The 15,421-nt window shown below is 38.0% G+C and overlaps 1 protein-coding gene across 1 annotated transcript; it reads left to right on the forward strand.

Moving 5' to 3' along the window:
* Positions 1–2,805: 2,805 nt before the first annotated feature.
* On the forward strand, positions 2,806–14,288 carry coq10b (coenzyme Q10B). The gene is made up of 5 exons (XM_023293069.3): positions 2,806–2,954; positions 8,379–8,534; positions 11,055–11,247; positions 11,363–11,464; positions 11,553–14,288. Exons 1-5 carry the CDS (start codon positions 2,857–2,859, stop codon positions 11,718–11,720), a joined length of 717 nt encoding a protein of 238 aa, XP_023148837.1. The 5' UTR covers positions 2,806–2,856; the 3' UTR covers positions 11,721–14,288.
* The last annotated feature ends 1,133 nt before the right edge of the window (positions 14,289–15,421 follow it).

The raw sequence follows: 15,421 nt of genomic DNA on the forward strand, positions 1-15,421 counted from the left end.
TTAATGTTAATAATTCTAAATTATATAATCATATAGGTATTTCATCTCTTCTAAGTGAAACAGTAGAACTTTAGCACTGCTGTCATATCAAAAACTATTTACTATTTAAGAATACAGGCCCAACAGTGGCAAATGTTGCAGTCCACCTTTCACTATTGACATTATTCAATACTTCCCATGACCCAGAGGAAACCAAACGTCTGTTCTCACATTCTTCAGACTATTGTTGACTACTGTTGCTCTACTTTTCTATTTTAAACTCCCCACAGGCCTTCAGTTGGATTCAGGTCAGGCAACATGTTTGTCCACTGTGTTCTATTGTGATGTTATTCTTTGGATGTTCTCCTGCTGCAATATTTCTCTTCTTCCTGTGATCAGCCAGTATTCTGGTTTATCCTGAGACATTCATGCTCTCCAATCTTGTTGTACACTGTATCATGACAATAAAGCACATTCTATTCCATCCTATTCTATTCTATTTTATTCTATTCTATTCTATTCTATTCTATTCTATTCTATTCTATTCTATTCTATTCTATTCTATTCTATTCTATTCTATTCTATTCTATTCTATTCTATTCTATTCTATTCTATTCATGCTGCATCTATATCATCACACTCCCACCTCGTTCCACTTTCACCAGATTTGGTGTAAACGAACAAGAACAGCCAATCCCAGTGTGTACCAGAGATGTTCCTTGTATATAAAGATGATTAACCCTCCTGTTGTCTTCATTTATGGGCACCAAAAAATATTGTTTCCTTGTCTGAAAAAAAATCCAGAAATTCAGCAAAAAAAAAAATCCCCAAATTTCTGATAATTTGCAAACCCTTCAGGAAGAAATTTCCAAAAATTTCTTAAAAGCTTCCCTTAAAAGTTTTATTTAAAAAAAATCCCCCAAATTTGGCAAGAAAATTCTTGTAAATATTTTCCAAAAAAATGAGTAAAAATCTTCCAAAAATGAGTAAAAACATCTGAAGTGATATTTTTTTCCACATTTTCAAATTTTAAATTTACAAAACCTTCAGGAAGAAAATTCCAATAACTCCTTAAAAATTTCCCTTAAAAGTTTTATTAAAACAAAACAAAAAAATGCAAATATTTTCAAAAAATTAGTAAAAATCTTCCAAAAAAAATCCTAAAAATATCTAAAGTTATTACATGTATATGAGTAAAACTTCTAATATTTTCATTAAGAAATTTCACATAAAAATCAACCAAAATCCAGTGAAATTCATTGGATTTTGGTAGATTTTTTTGTGAACGTTCTTGAAGAAACATTTGTTTTAACTTGTCTTTTTTTCCGCCAAAAAATTTTCAAAAATTTCCCAAAAATGTTGATAATGTGGACATCAGAAGTTTCACAGTGAAAATATAATTTTTTCTCCATGTTTTCAAACTTTATATTTGCAAAACCTTCAGGAAGAAAATTCCAATAATTTCTTAAAATGTTAGAAAAAAAAAACAATTTCACAAGAAAAGTCTTGTAAATATTTTCAAAAAATGAGTCAAAATCTTCAACAAAAATCCTAAAAATATCTAAAGCGATTCCATATATAGCAGTAAAACATCTAATATTTTCTTTAAGAACATTCAGAGAAAAATCAACCAAAATCCAGTGAATTTCACTGGATTTTGGTTGATTTTTTTTCTGAATGTTCTTAATAAGCATTTTATTTAAAAACTTTTTTTTTCCACCAAAAAATTTTCAAAAATTTCCCAAAAATGTTGAAAATGTGGACATCAGAAGTTTCACTGTGAAAATTTTTTTTCCCCCATTTCAAACTTTAAAACGGGTCAATATGACCCGCAGGACAACAAGAGATCATTGTTTCATCAGTTAAAAATAACTTTCATTTGTCCAGTTGGGCAGAAATTGTCAAAAAAATATCTTAAAATCTGTTCAAATTACACAAATATTATTCAAAATGACTCAAACTGTGTCACGACTACACAAAAATAGCCCAAAATGACCAAAAAAATGTCCAAAATGATTTAAAACCTACCAAAAATGATTTTAAATTTGTCCAGGTGGGCAGAAATTGTCAAAAACAAATTAAAATCTGTTCAAATTACACAAAAATAGTCCAAAATGACCTAAAACCTGTCAACAATTACTTCAAATTTGTCTAATTGGGCAGGAATTGTCGAAAATAAGTTAAAATCTGTTCAAATTACACAAACATTGTGCAAAATGACTCAAATTGTGCCACAACTACACAAAGATGGTCCAGAATTACTTAAAACCAGTGCAAGATGCGTTAGAAGACTGTCATGCTTGTCTATTCTGTTGATTTTTCTGTAAAATTTTTATTTTTTATCATATTTTATTCTATTTAACCTTCACTTTCTACCCTAACATTCTGTGTTGTCTTACTGTTTACCCCTGCATTAAACATCCAGCTGCAGTAACAACTCATTTTCCTCCAGGGAATAATAAAGTCATCTTGTGCACCTTGTAGTAAACACAGTAAAGTACTTGAGTAAATGTACTCAGTTACTTTCCACCACCTCCAACAGCTCCATTAACGGGCCTGACTGGTTGTTTTTTGGTTGATAATTTGCCAGAACAGCAGCAGAGAAGCTGGAAAGACGATATTTGAAGGTTATAAGTGCCGGACTGTGCAGATTAGGGCTCGGTGAACCTGTCGGAGTGTAACTGAAACCTGACACGGCAACTCGTGACTTTCCTCGACGTCAGCGTTGCTGGCTGACAAACGGCCGCTCTGACCAATGAAAACGCTCGGCGCCTGTGTGTCTTCCAATAGCAGGCGAGGTGCGTGGCTGTGGAGGCGGGGCCGCAATAGGAGTATTGATGCCAGCGTCGGGTCGGAGAAGAAGCAGAAGAAGGGAAGATGGCGAGAGGCGGCCGGAACCTGCGGAGAGTAGCGGAGTGTTTCAGGCGGTTACCGACCTCCGCCAGCAGGGACACACCGAGCAGGAGCACCGTCAGGTACACGGCTACTGTCTTACATGTCCTCTAAACCCGACAGAGGAGAAGAAGACCAGATGTAACTGTAACAACAGCTGGTCCGAGTAGTTCCAGAAGTTACTTCTGTTGTAGTTTAGATTCATCTGATGGAGGTAAAATGTCGGAGATAAAAACTGCAGACTGCACCTGAGCTCTGTAACTCTCTGTTAGTCTGTCAGGAAACTCTGATAAAGCTTTAAAAACTGGTTAAATACCTCTGTGGAGCTGCTGACAGCTAGCAAAACAAGTACCGGAGTAGAAGTAGCGGTACCTTAGTAGTAGTACTACAAGTAAATACCGTCAGAAGTACTGCAGAATACACAGGAGAAGTAAAAGTACACATACAGTACTATATATTTAATACCCACATCCTGCATCCTGTTAATCTGCTGATAATCAATAATCTCATTTAACCCTCAATAGTTGCTGTTTAACCCCATAAGACCCCCCCCAAAAATGAGCTAAAAAATAAAACAAAAATATATATACATATACACGCACACGAAAGATAGAAAAAAATGAATAAAAAAATTATATATATAAACCCAAATGTAGAATAAATGAGAAAAAACTTTAAAAAAATACTACTACTCATAATAATATATTTCTATATACACGCAAATATAGAAAAAAATTAGCAAAAAAATAAAACAAAGCAAATATATAGATACATATACACACCCACAAATATAGAAAAAAATTAGTAAAATAATCAAATAAAACTAAAATAATATATATAAACCCAAATATAGAAAAAATGAGAAAAAAACTTTTTAAAAACTACTGCTATACATAATAATATATATACATGCAAATGTAGAAAAAAGAGCAATAAAATAAAACAAAAAAATTATATGTGTGTGTGTGTGTGTGTGTATATATATATATATATATATATATATATAAACAAAGAAAAAATTTGAAAAAAATATAAAAACTAAAAAAGACAACTGCTACTCATAATAATATATATGAACACAAATATAGAAAAAAGAGCCAAAAATAGAATAAAGCTAAACAAAATAATTTATTAAATTATCATATATATAAAATTTAAAAATGAATATGATAATTTTATATATATAGATGTTAATAAAAACAAATAAAACTGATGTTGTACTTTTGCAACTGTGGGTTTTACAGGATTAATGTGTTTATTATATTATCTATTATTGATTAGTTCAGAAATAAAGATTTTAAATGTTTATTAATGTAGAAAAGTACTGAGAAATACACACATCCTACCCAGCAGTACACCAGTACCAGATATATGCATTAATTACAGTATTATTAGAGCTGCAGCTAGTGATTATTGTCATTGTTGATTGATTTATTGATTATCTTCTTAATTAATTGATTAGTATTTTGACCTCAACCCAGAGATCTTCAGTTTAAAGTCACAGAAGAGAAAAGAAACCAGAAAATAATCACGTATGAGAAGCTCTGTGATCAGAGAATTTAGAAACCTTAAAAAAACGTAAATTCGATAAAATGACTCTTAAAGTAGAGGATGATTAATTTATTAGTTAATGTGAGTAATACACAGTTATTTATGTGTTAATCCTGCAAATAAAAGCAGTAAAATGTCCAGTATTTACCTCCAAACTGTAGAGGAGTAGTTGAAAATAACCCAAAAAAAGTACATAAGTGAAGTAAATGTGACTTTCCGGTACTACTGGTACTGCAGTTAAAGACGTGTACGACACAAACAGCAGGTCACCTTGAACCTACTGTTCATCTAATGTAGGTTTAGAGATGTTTAAGTGTTTATTATACGATAATAAGAGAGTTAAAAAGATGCTTTACTGGAGGATGCAATAATACAACATTAGAAAATACAATAAAACGTTAAACAGGAGGTAGAAGTACTTCACTCTCTGAGTACTAGACAATTCACGATGCTTTACAATGGCAAAGAAACACGTTCAGCACAAAAATAAATTAAAATTAATGATAAAAATGATTTAAAAGTAGATGTTAAGAGAAATAAAAGCGCATTAAAGTATACATTAAATCATAAAAATAAAACCTAAATAAGCAATAAAAGTGCATTAAAATAATAAAAACATAGAAATAAAACATAATTAAGCAATGAGTGCTTTAAAAGTTGTCAAATCATAAAAATAAAACATAAGTAATAAAAGTGCAGTAAAAGTGTAAGTATAATCACAGAAGTAAAACATAATTAAGCAGTAAAAGTATATTAAAAACAGTAAAATCACATAAATAAAACATAAATTAGCAATGAAAGTGCATTAAAAGTTGTCAAATCATAGAAATAAAACATTTAAGGAGTAAAAGTGCATTAAAATTTGTCAAATCATAGAAATAAAACATAATTAAGAAATAAAATTGCATTAAAAGTTATCAAATCATCAAAATAAAGCATAATTAAGCAGTAAAAGTTGTAGGTCTGACGTGTTCGGGAGCAGTGACTCACTGCATTCCTGTTGAGTTACCAAACCTGGATTATTAACCTCATTCTGCAGCGTCTTCCTCCAGGCTGCAGCAGAAAGTACAGAGACATGGAGGAACAAGCTGCTGCACATTCAGAGCTCTAATAAAGCTGCTGCACATTCAGAGCTCTGTAATAAAGCTGCTGCACATTCAGAGCTCTAATAAAGCTGCTGCACATTCAGAGCTCTGTAATAAAGCTGCTGCACATTCAGAGCTCTGTAATAAAGCTGCTGCACATTCAGAGATCTAATAAAGCTGCTGCACATTCAGAGCTCTGTAATAAAGCTGCTGCACATTCAGAGCTCTGTAATAAAGCTGCTGCATATTCAGAGCTCTAATAAAGCTGCTGCACATTCAGAGCTCTCATAAAGCTGCTGCATATTCAGAGCTCTTTAATAAAGCTGCTGCACATTCAGAGCTCTCATAAAGCTGCTGCACATTCAGAGCTCTGTAATAAAGCTGCTGCACATTCAGAGCTCTGTAATAAAGCTGCTGCACATTCAGAGCTCTGTAATAAAGCTGCTGCACATTCAGAGCTCGAATAAAGCTGCTGCACATTCAGAGCTCTGTAATAAAGCTGCTGCACATTCAGAGCTCTAATAAAGCTGCTGCACATTCAGAGCGCTGTAATAAAGCTGCTGCACATTCAGAGCTCTAATAAAGCTGCTGCATATTCAGAGCTCTGTAATAAAGCTGCTGCATATTCAGAGCGCTGTAATAAAGCTGCTGCACATTCAGAGCTCTAATAAAGCTGCTGCACATTCAGAGCTCTGTAATAAAGCTGCTGCACATTCAGAGCGCTGTAATAAAGCTGCTGCACATTCAGAGCTCTAATAAAGCTGCTGCACATTCAGAGCTCTGTAATAAAGCTGCTGCATATTCAGAGCTCTTTAATAAAGCTGCTGCACATTCAGAGCTCTCATAAAGCTGCTGCACTTTCAGAGCTCTGTAATAAAGCTGCTGCACATTCAGAGCTCTAATAAAGCTGCTGCACATTCAGAGCTCTGTAATAAAGCTGCTGCACATTCAGAGCGCTGTAATAAAGCTGCTGCACATTCAGAGCTCTAATAAAGCTGCTGCACATTCAGAGCTCTGTAATAAAGCTGCTGCATATTCAGAGCTCTGTAATAAAGCTGCTGCACATTCAGAGCTCTGTAATAAAGCTGCTGCACATTCAGAGCTCTGTAATAAAGCTGCTGCACATTCAGAGCTCGAATAAAACTGCTACACATTCAGAGCTTTAATAAAGCTGCTGCACATTCAGAGCTCTAATAAAACTGCTGCACATTCAGAGCTCCAATGAAGCTGCCGTCCTTGACCTCGTTCCATTGTTGGAGTCTGATTTATCTGAAAGACCAATGCTTTGGCAGGTGTTGGAAGTTTCCTCCTCCTCATAACAGCTGCAAATGCTGCAGGAAGTCTCTGTGTTCTAAGTTTATTAGCGGATGCTTAGCGGCGGCTCCGTGTGGATCCACAGTTTGTTATGAAGAGGATTAAATATATCTGAGTGGGAGCTGCTCAGGCTGAGCATTCTGGCAGCACCAGTTGTTATCTGTCGGATATAGTATGCCGTCAAGGTTAGCACTGCTGCTAACTCGCTGTGGACGTTTTAATTCCTGCAGCCAGAACCTGAGACGACTCTGTTAGCACCTAACTGACAGCGTCAGAAATGACCCAAATGACCAAACACGACTCAGAAGACTCCAGATGTGTCTAAAATGAGACAGAAATGTGTCTAAAATTAAACAAAATTTATTCAAAACTACAAAAATTGCTCCACAACGACCAAAATTTGTAGAAAATGACTTTGAATCTGTCTAAAATGACAAAAACGTGTCTAAAATGGAAAAAGAATGGCTCAAAATAACTTAAAACTTGTCCACAGTGATACAAATTTCTACGAAACAACATAAAACTTGTCTAAAATTAAACAAGACTTATCCCAAATTACAAAAATTGCTCCACAACGACCAAAATTTGCAAAAAAATGACTGTGAATCTGTCCAAAATTACAAAAACGTGTAGAAAATAATTACACATTTTAAAGAAAAATGACCAAACCTGACTGAGAAGACTCAAAACGTGTCCACAACTAACATCTGTCCAAAATGACACAAAAATGTGCCTAAAATTAAACAAAGCTTATCCCAAATGACAAAAAAAGTGCTCCACAATGACCAAAATGAGCAAAAAATGACTGAATCTGTCCAAAATGAGCAAAAAATGACTGAATCTGTCCAAAATGACAACAATAATCATCATCAGATGTTCTGTTTACTTTTGATTTCACAAAAAGCTGAATTTTAATTAAATGGTGTAAAAAGTCGTAATTCAAGTGGCACAAAAAATTCTGCTGGTTAATTTTTTTGCTTTTTGCTGTAAAAAGCGTTGCTTTTTTTTGTTGCGCTGAAAGAAAACGGGGCTGCACAGTGGTGTAGTGGTTAGCACTTTCGCCTTGCAGCAAGAAGGTCCCTGGTTCGCGTCCCGGCTTTCCCGGGATCTTTCTGCATGGAGTTTGCATGTTCTCCCTGTGCATGCGTGGGTTTTCTCCGGGTACTCCGGCTTCCTCCCACAGTCCAAAAATATGCTGAGGTTAATTGATTATTCTAAATTGCCCGTAGGTGTGAATGTGAGAGTGATTGTTTGTCTTTGTATGTAGCCCTGTGACAGACTGGTGACCTGTCTAGGGTGTCCCCTGCCTTCGCCCGAGTCAGCTGGGATAGACTCCCGCCCCCCATGACCCTAGTGAGGATTAAGCGGTGTATAGATAATGGATGGATGGATGGATGAAAGAAAACGGTGTTGAAGTTAGTGTGCGGTAAAAAGTGACGCATTCCTAAATGATTTTATTTTGTAATCCTGGCTGTAGTGAAGACGTTCCTGTTTCCTAGCAGCCTGAGGTCAGACAGGTGTTCTCTGGTCGTCTCTGATTGGTCCGTCTGTCTCCAGGTACCTGTCATCCTGTGGGATCCTGATGACCCGGGGTCCTCCAGTGCTCGGTGCTGCCATGTCGGGTCGGTCTGTGGTCCTACCGGCTCGGAGCTTCTTCAACCTGGCCGACTCCTTCTCCAAGAGGAAGGAGTACTCAGAGAGACGCATCATCGGGTGGGTTTACCTCAGTCCAATCAGACGGAGCCCTCACTGCTTCACTTCCTGTCTGATCCACCTGCAACCTGTTGGAGAGTGGCGGAGCTACAGAGTTATCTGCAGTTGGTAGCCGTCTCTGTAGCTCCTCCACTCTCCAACATGAAGATTTTCAGGTCAATTTTTACTGATTTTTTCTCTACAGTTCTATGGTTTCATCTAACAGATCCTGTTATCCAAAAAGACGTACATCTACTGTTGAAAAGTTCATTAAAAAACGGATTTTCTTTCAAAATACGGACATTTCTAAGTGGCCCCAAACTGTTCAACAGTAGTTTCATGAGACAAAAACTTCCTGCAACCATCCTGTTAACTGCTCAGATCACTGACAGCTCCTTAAATGTGAATACTTTCTGTTTTCTTTCCTCCTCTGTGACTCAAACTGCAGATCTCTGGACCAAACCAGATGTTTATCATTTTAGGAAACACTGATTGATGTGTTTCTCTCTTTTCTGATGTTTTATGGATCAAACAGTCGGTTCATTAATCAAGAAAACAATCCACAGATTCATTTATGATGTAATTATTCAAGACAAAACGTCTAAATTCTGTGATTCCAGCTCCTTAAATGTGAATATTTCCTGCTTTCTTTCCTCCTGTCAGTAAAGTTTCCTTTAGTTTGAGGACTGATGCTTGAAGCTGATATTTATTAGAGATAAATAGCTGAACTATTTTATTAATGATAAATAAAGTAGAGCTTATTGTAGTCATCTAAATGTTAAGATCCAGATGTCCTTCTGACTTTAATTCAAAGTCTGTAGCCTTTAGAGGAACTTTTCCATTTACTCCTAACTGCTGGTACGATAAAATAAAAACACAGGAATCATGTTCAGATCTATGTTCTTCCAAACTCTGATTTCACTCTTTATAAGTTGGACTAAACCTACATAAAGTTAAAATACAGAACATTAGCTGCCTGAAGGCTCTTAATGGGAGGTTCTCCTGCTTTTATTGGTCCTAAATGATTATAAATGTTTTATTTATAAAGTCTCCAGACGCTGTGACGTCCTCCACCACAGTCTGGGTTTTATCGACTCATTAATCATTAACAGCTTCTTATTATTAACAAGATTAACTCCGACTGGAAGGGCAGACGGGAAAAACCTGTTCCACCAGATATCTGGGATCTTTAACCCAACCAGGACAGAACACCTGGAAAACGAGCTCAGAGGGACCAGGAAGCTTTCTTCTATATGGACCAAATCAACATTGTCAATGAATTATTCACTGTGGTTCCTCATTTAGGAGGATTTAACTCATCATTTCCACTATTGTTTGATCTCTTGATTACTTCCTCAACTGACTGATCAGCTGTTTGGTTCATCAAATACCAGAAATAGTGAAAAATGTCCCCATTTACCAAAGAACCTACAGGACAAACATCTGGTTTAGTCCAGAGATCAGCAGTTTAGAGTCACAGAGGAGGAAAGAAAGCAGAAAATATTCATATTTAAGGAGCTGGAATCACAGAATTTAGACGTTTCTTGTTTCTATACTTGAGTAAATGTGATGAAAAATCCTCATTTTAAGCTCAGATTTAGTTATTTATTCTGATAAAACTCTACGTCACACAGGATTAGTATTAGGATCATCTGAAAGTATAAAATCTGGTAATTTTTTTCTGTTTTTACAACTTATTTCTCAAATAATTAGTGTAATTTTGGTCAATTTTTAAATAACTTTTCTCAGATAACACATCTTTTAAACTGATAAATGTGTGCAGTTCTGGTAAATGTGGGTTCTTCTGCTTCTGGATCAGTTTTCTGACTTCTGTTGGGTTTTTATCAGCAGGTTTCAGTGAAGATTCATCAACAAACCAAAGATCTTCAGCTTAGAAGAGGAAAGAAAGCAGAAAACATTCACATTTAAAGCTGCTACTAACAATTGGGTTCATTGTTTACTCAATTAATTAGTTGATCAACCTGCAACATATTAGGAAATGGAGAAAAATGTGGCTCTAATGTCTGATTTGGTCCAGAGATCTTCAGTTAAATGTCATATAAGAGGAAAGAAAGCAGGAAATATTCACATTAAAGAAGCTGATAAATGACCCAAACCCATGAACCAGTGATCTGAGCTAACAGGATGAAGTTTTTACCTCCTGAAATGATAAATAAAGATGAACTAGAACAACTGTCTGAACTGATACAGTCATTAATGATCTAATGTTGAGCCTCTCCAGACCATAATAAGCTTTAATAACGTCTCCTCTCTGCTGTACATGAGTGACGCACTGAATGTCCTCCTCAGGGTCATAATCACTAAACCTGCTGTATAAATAGCCTACAGAGGGGCAGATATTTGCTTTCAGGGAGGCCTGAACTGACATAACCCTCATTAACCCTCATTCTCCACATTACTGCTCCTCACTGGAGACTATCTGGGTCAGGGTCTCCTCCTGGTTCAGGTCTGACCCACTAAAGGGTTCCAGTTCCAGTCTGACCCGTCCCCTCACCTGTCCCCCTGTCCCTCTGTCCTCAGGTATTCCATGCAGGAGATCTACGATGTGGTGGCCAGCGTGGAGAACTACCGGCTCTTCGTTCCCTGGTGTAAGAAGTCTGACGTGGTCTTTAGAAGATCTGGATTCTGCAAGGCCAAGCTGACCGTGGGCTTCCCCCCGGTGGTGGAGAACTACACCTCCCTGGTCACCACGGTGCGCCCCCACATGGTCAAGGTAGGAACTGCCTCCAGCTACAGACCAGAAGACCAGATCAGAGAGCATCTCCTCTGATCAGGAACCACAGATAGAACCCAGAGATCCTCTAAGCTTCTGGTTGTGTTTCCTTCAGGCTTCCTGTTCAGAGGGGAAGCTCTTCAACCACCTGGAGACTGTGTGGCGTTTCAGCCCTGGACTTCCTGGCTACCCTCGGACCTGCACCGTGGACTTCGCTGTGAGTAGAAGCACCTTCCTGTTGGGTTGTGGTTCCTTCTGACAGATCTTCAGGTGGTTCCTTCAGCTGTCCACTCTGTCCTCCTCAGATCTCCTTCGAGTTCCGCTCCCTCCTCCACTCCCAGCTGGCTCACGTCTTCTTCGATGAGGTGGTCAAGCAGATGGTGTCGGCGTTCGAGCGCCAGGCCTCCAAGGTCCACGGAGCCGAGACGGCCATCCCCCGAGAGCTGATGTTCCACGAAGTCCACCACACGTAGCGACGGGCTAACGACGCTAACAACGCTAAGGAGAACAGACTAACACGTTCAGTGCCTTCCTCACTACCATCACCATGTTCTACCCTCTGGTTCCTCTGGTTCTCCACCAGAACCTCAGGCTGAAACCAGCAGACATTTCTAGAACATCTGCGGTTCTCCAGCAGAACATTTATCTCCAGCTATCATGTTCAGGTTTGATCAAAGAGGCAGCAGAGCCTCCTGGAACCAGAGAACCTTCTACAAATGACAGCACCTCCCAACAAACCAAACCTTCTGCTGGATCGTCTCCTGGACACTTCAACCTGGAGGTCCTTTAATATTAAAGAAACATTTCTGGTTCCAGCTTCTCCAACGTCAGGATTCACTGCTTCTCTGATCAAATCTGACTGAAACTGAACATTTGAGGGTTTGGAACTAAATCTAGACGTTCCACAGAGAGAACAGGACACAGATCTTCATAGAGAACCTAAACTCATCCCTGTGGTTCCACCAGATCAGGATGTCATCTGTTGACTCTGGAACATTTGATTTTATTCTGGAGAATTAAAAACTAGTTTAAAGGGAAACAGCTTCCTTTTTGGAGGCAGAGAATCAGAACAAAACCTAAAATAAAACAGTGTTAGCAGAGAGAACAAAGTGAGCAGAGAAGCTAAAGCAGAACCCACAGAACCTCTGGAAGGTTCTAGAGAACGCTAACAGGATGTGACCTCAGCAGGAAGTAGTCAGAACCAATCAGCTCCTGAAGCCTCATCATCGATACGAAACTCAGCTTCATGGTAATTCTAAACAAGACGCTAGTTTCTGCTTCACTGCGTTAGCCACTACGTTAGCTAACCTAGCTATGGCTAGCTGCTACATCAGCCTGAACAGATATTAGTAAAACATGATGACATTAGCTAACCTAGCTACGGCTAGCTGCTACATCAGCCTGAACAGATATTAGTAAAATGTGATGATGTTAGCTAACCTAGCTACAGTTAGCTGCTACGTCACCCTGAACAAATATTAGTAAAACATGATGACGTTAGCTAGCCTAGCTACAGTTAGCTGCTACATCAGCCTGAACAGGATGTTAGTAAATCATGACGTTGTTTCCTACTTTAGCCAAACCAGATTATATCAACTTAAACAGAACAACCTCAGCCGCTATGATAAGCTTGTTTTATGATTCCTGGTGTAAACGATGGATAACTACTTCTACTCACTAGTTTAGTGGTAGATGTGCGTTAGCAGTACACTGCCCCCTGCAGGTTGGGAGTATAAAAGCCCCATGTGTTCTCTCGTAGGGATTCTGGGCGTCTCATTTCCATGCGTCACGTTCGCGTGGAAAGCATAACCCAGGCTTTAGTCTGAACAAGCTAACATTAGCTGCTTTTTTAGCGAGGACAAAATAATGCTAATCATCGCATTAACCTGAAGAAGATAATGTTAGCTGCTACATTAGCTTAAATGTGATAATGCTAGCCACCATGATGGCCTAAATAAGAAAAAGTTAGCAGCTACTTTAGCGTAAACAAGATAACGTATGCCGCCATATCAGCCTAAACTAGCTCATGTTAGCCACTAGTGCTAGCTGTTAGTGTAAATAAGATCTTGTTAGTCGCTGTGTCAGAAAAAACAAGACATTGTTAGCTGCTACATTAGCCTAAACAAGCTAATGCTAGACTGAACATTGACCTGAAGCATGTTGATCTGTTCACAGTAAAAACAAGACGTTTAATAGTTCAGAAAATCAAACCCACATGAATAAAACAGCTCCAAACAATATAAATCTGTTCTATAAAAGCTCCAGACTTCCTTCCTGCTGGGTGGTTGTGATAACATGTTGATCTAAAGCTAGCCGAGTCTGTATTTAGCTGCTGTTTCCTGCTCTGAATGCTGCAGATGGTCCTACTAACTGTTCTGTAGAACACCAGAACATGGAGTCTAACATCCTCTCAGCATACCAGGAGAACCATGCTGGCTCTACAGATCTACAGCTGAAGGTCTTTTATTGTTCTACATGTGCAATATCAGCACTAGTGTTATTTACAGCAAGCTGTCTGTTGGAATGTTTGTGATTTTAGGGCCCAAACTGGCAGAAACTGGAGCTCACATTCATCAGACCGGTCAGTAGAAACATCTCAGCAACTGGTTGGGTTCCAGCTGTCTGATAAATGTGAGCTCTACTCTCATCTGTCATGCTGAAGGTGCTTCAATGACCTGAAACCTTCCTGTTTCCACCGAGTGCCTCCTGGCCACTGCCACACTATTTATCTTGACTTTTAAAGGAACATTATACTCTTATATTTATTTCTTAGTTTGAGTGCAAACACTTTACCAGCCTCTATGCAGAGTTTATTCATTCAGACCAACCTTCACCCTGTTGGGTTCATAAACGGCGTCATCGTCTGCATAGAGGCGGATTCTCTGCTCAAGTGTTGAGTGTAAATATCAGCTGTAAACTGCTTCTAGTGAGGGAAAGGGTTTGTGTGTTTTGTGGGACATGGAAAAGGTTTGTTTGTGTGAGTGTCTTCAGAACGTTGTACCAACTGCATGGTTTATAAAATATTTTTTCTAAAAAACAAACCAGTGTCTTCGAGTGTTTCCTTCAGCCAGGAATAATGACATCCTGTGAGAGATGAGGACTGATTGAGTCGAGGTTTGGAAATGTCTCGTTCTCTGGAGGTTTTATAGTCCTATGATCTCCAAAGAGACGAAGAGAAGCCACCATGGATCAGAAGAACACCTTTAAATACTAAATTAATCTTCACATTTAAACACTAAACAGACTTCTTTAATAGGTTTAAAGGTAATTTAACACGAACTGAAACAAAGAGTCTCTGTTGGTCTTCATGGTTTCCATCATCGTGAGACTGTTGAAGCTCAAGTTTCCAATCTGAAGTCAAACCTTCAACAAACATGAAACATCTGCAGCTCCTCATGAAGAAACTTAGGACTGAAAGCTCCAGAGCTACTAAATGGACCTCATGGTGTCTGATCTCTGGAGCAAACAGGTTCTGATTATGTTTAGATTTTAACACAAAATGGATGAAAAGTTCTCAGATTTGGTCAAATGTTTCAGAAGTATCAGAGAAGAAATCCATGTACGAGTGAAAGCTCCAGAAGAGCTGCTCAATGGACCCTGTAGAAGGATTTTCTTAAATGTTTCCAAAAGTTTAAACAGTGAATTTTAATCCAGAATCAGAATGTATGTCTCCACAATGATTAGAAAACTCCATCTGATGACTCTACTTATGACTGAAAGCTCCAGAACTGCTACTAAATGGACTTTTTCTAAAGGGAAACTTGGTTAAACTCATCCTTGAGTTGGTCAAAATATAGAAATTTAAAGATAAAAACTCGTCAACTTGTGTCCTGTAGAAAAACCATGTTTGAAAGCTCCAGATCTGCTGCTAAATGGACCTTCTAGGTTTGTGTTTTTCATAAAGTTCCAAAAGTAAAGATGAATTTTAGATTTTCAGCCAACATGTGAGAAGTCTTCAGATTTAACTAAAACTGTCTGTTGTGATGAAGACCACGAGTGAAAGCTCTGGAACAGATAATGGACTTCATGGTGCTAAATGTTTCCTGAACGTTAACTAAAAGTTTTGTAGTATCTGATCTGAGATGTTGCTTGTCAGAATAGAATGGAAGTCATTGCTGTGATTAGATTGGGAGTCATTATGTCCTGGTAATGATAATTGATCTCAGGGGCCCTA

The sequence above is a fragment of the Amphiprion ocellaris genome, chromosome 11, assembly GCF_022539595.1.
Source record: "Amphiprion ocellaris isolate individual 3 ecotype Okinawa chromosome 11, ASM2253959v1, whole genome shotgun sequence".
NCBI classification, from domain to species: domain Eukaryota; kingdom Metazoa; phylum Chordata; class Actinopteri; family Pomacentridae; genus Amphiprion; species Amphiprion ocellaris.

Coding starts and splice junctions, on each gene's coding strand:
- coq10b (XM_023293069.3), top strand. CDS start 2,857: ATGGCGAGAGGCGGCCGGAACCTGCGGAGAGTAGCGGAGTGTTTCAGG. Junction 8,535..11,054: donor TCAGAGAGACGCATCATCGG/GTGGGTTTACCT, acceptor CTCTGTCCTCAG/GTATTCCATGCAGGAGATCT. Junction 11,248..11,362: donor TGCGCCCCCACATGGTCAAG/GTAGGAACTGCC, acceptor TGTTTCCTTCAG/GCTTCCTGTTCAGAGGGGAA.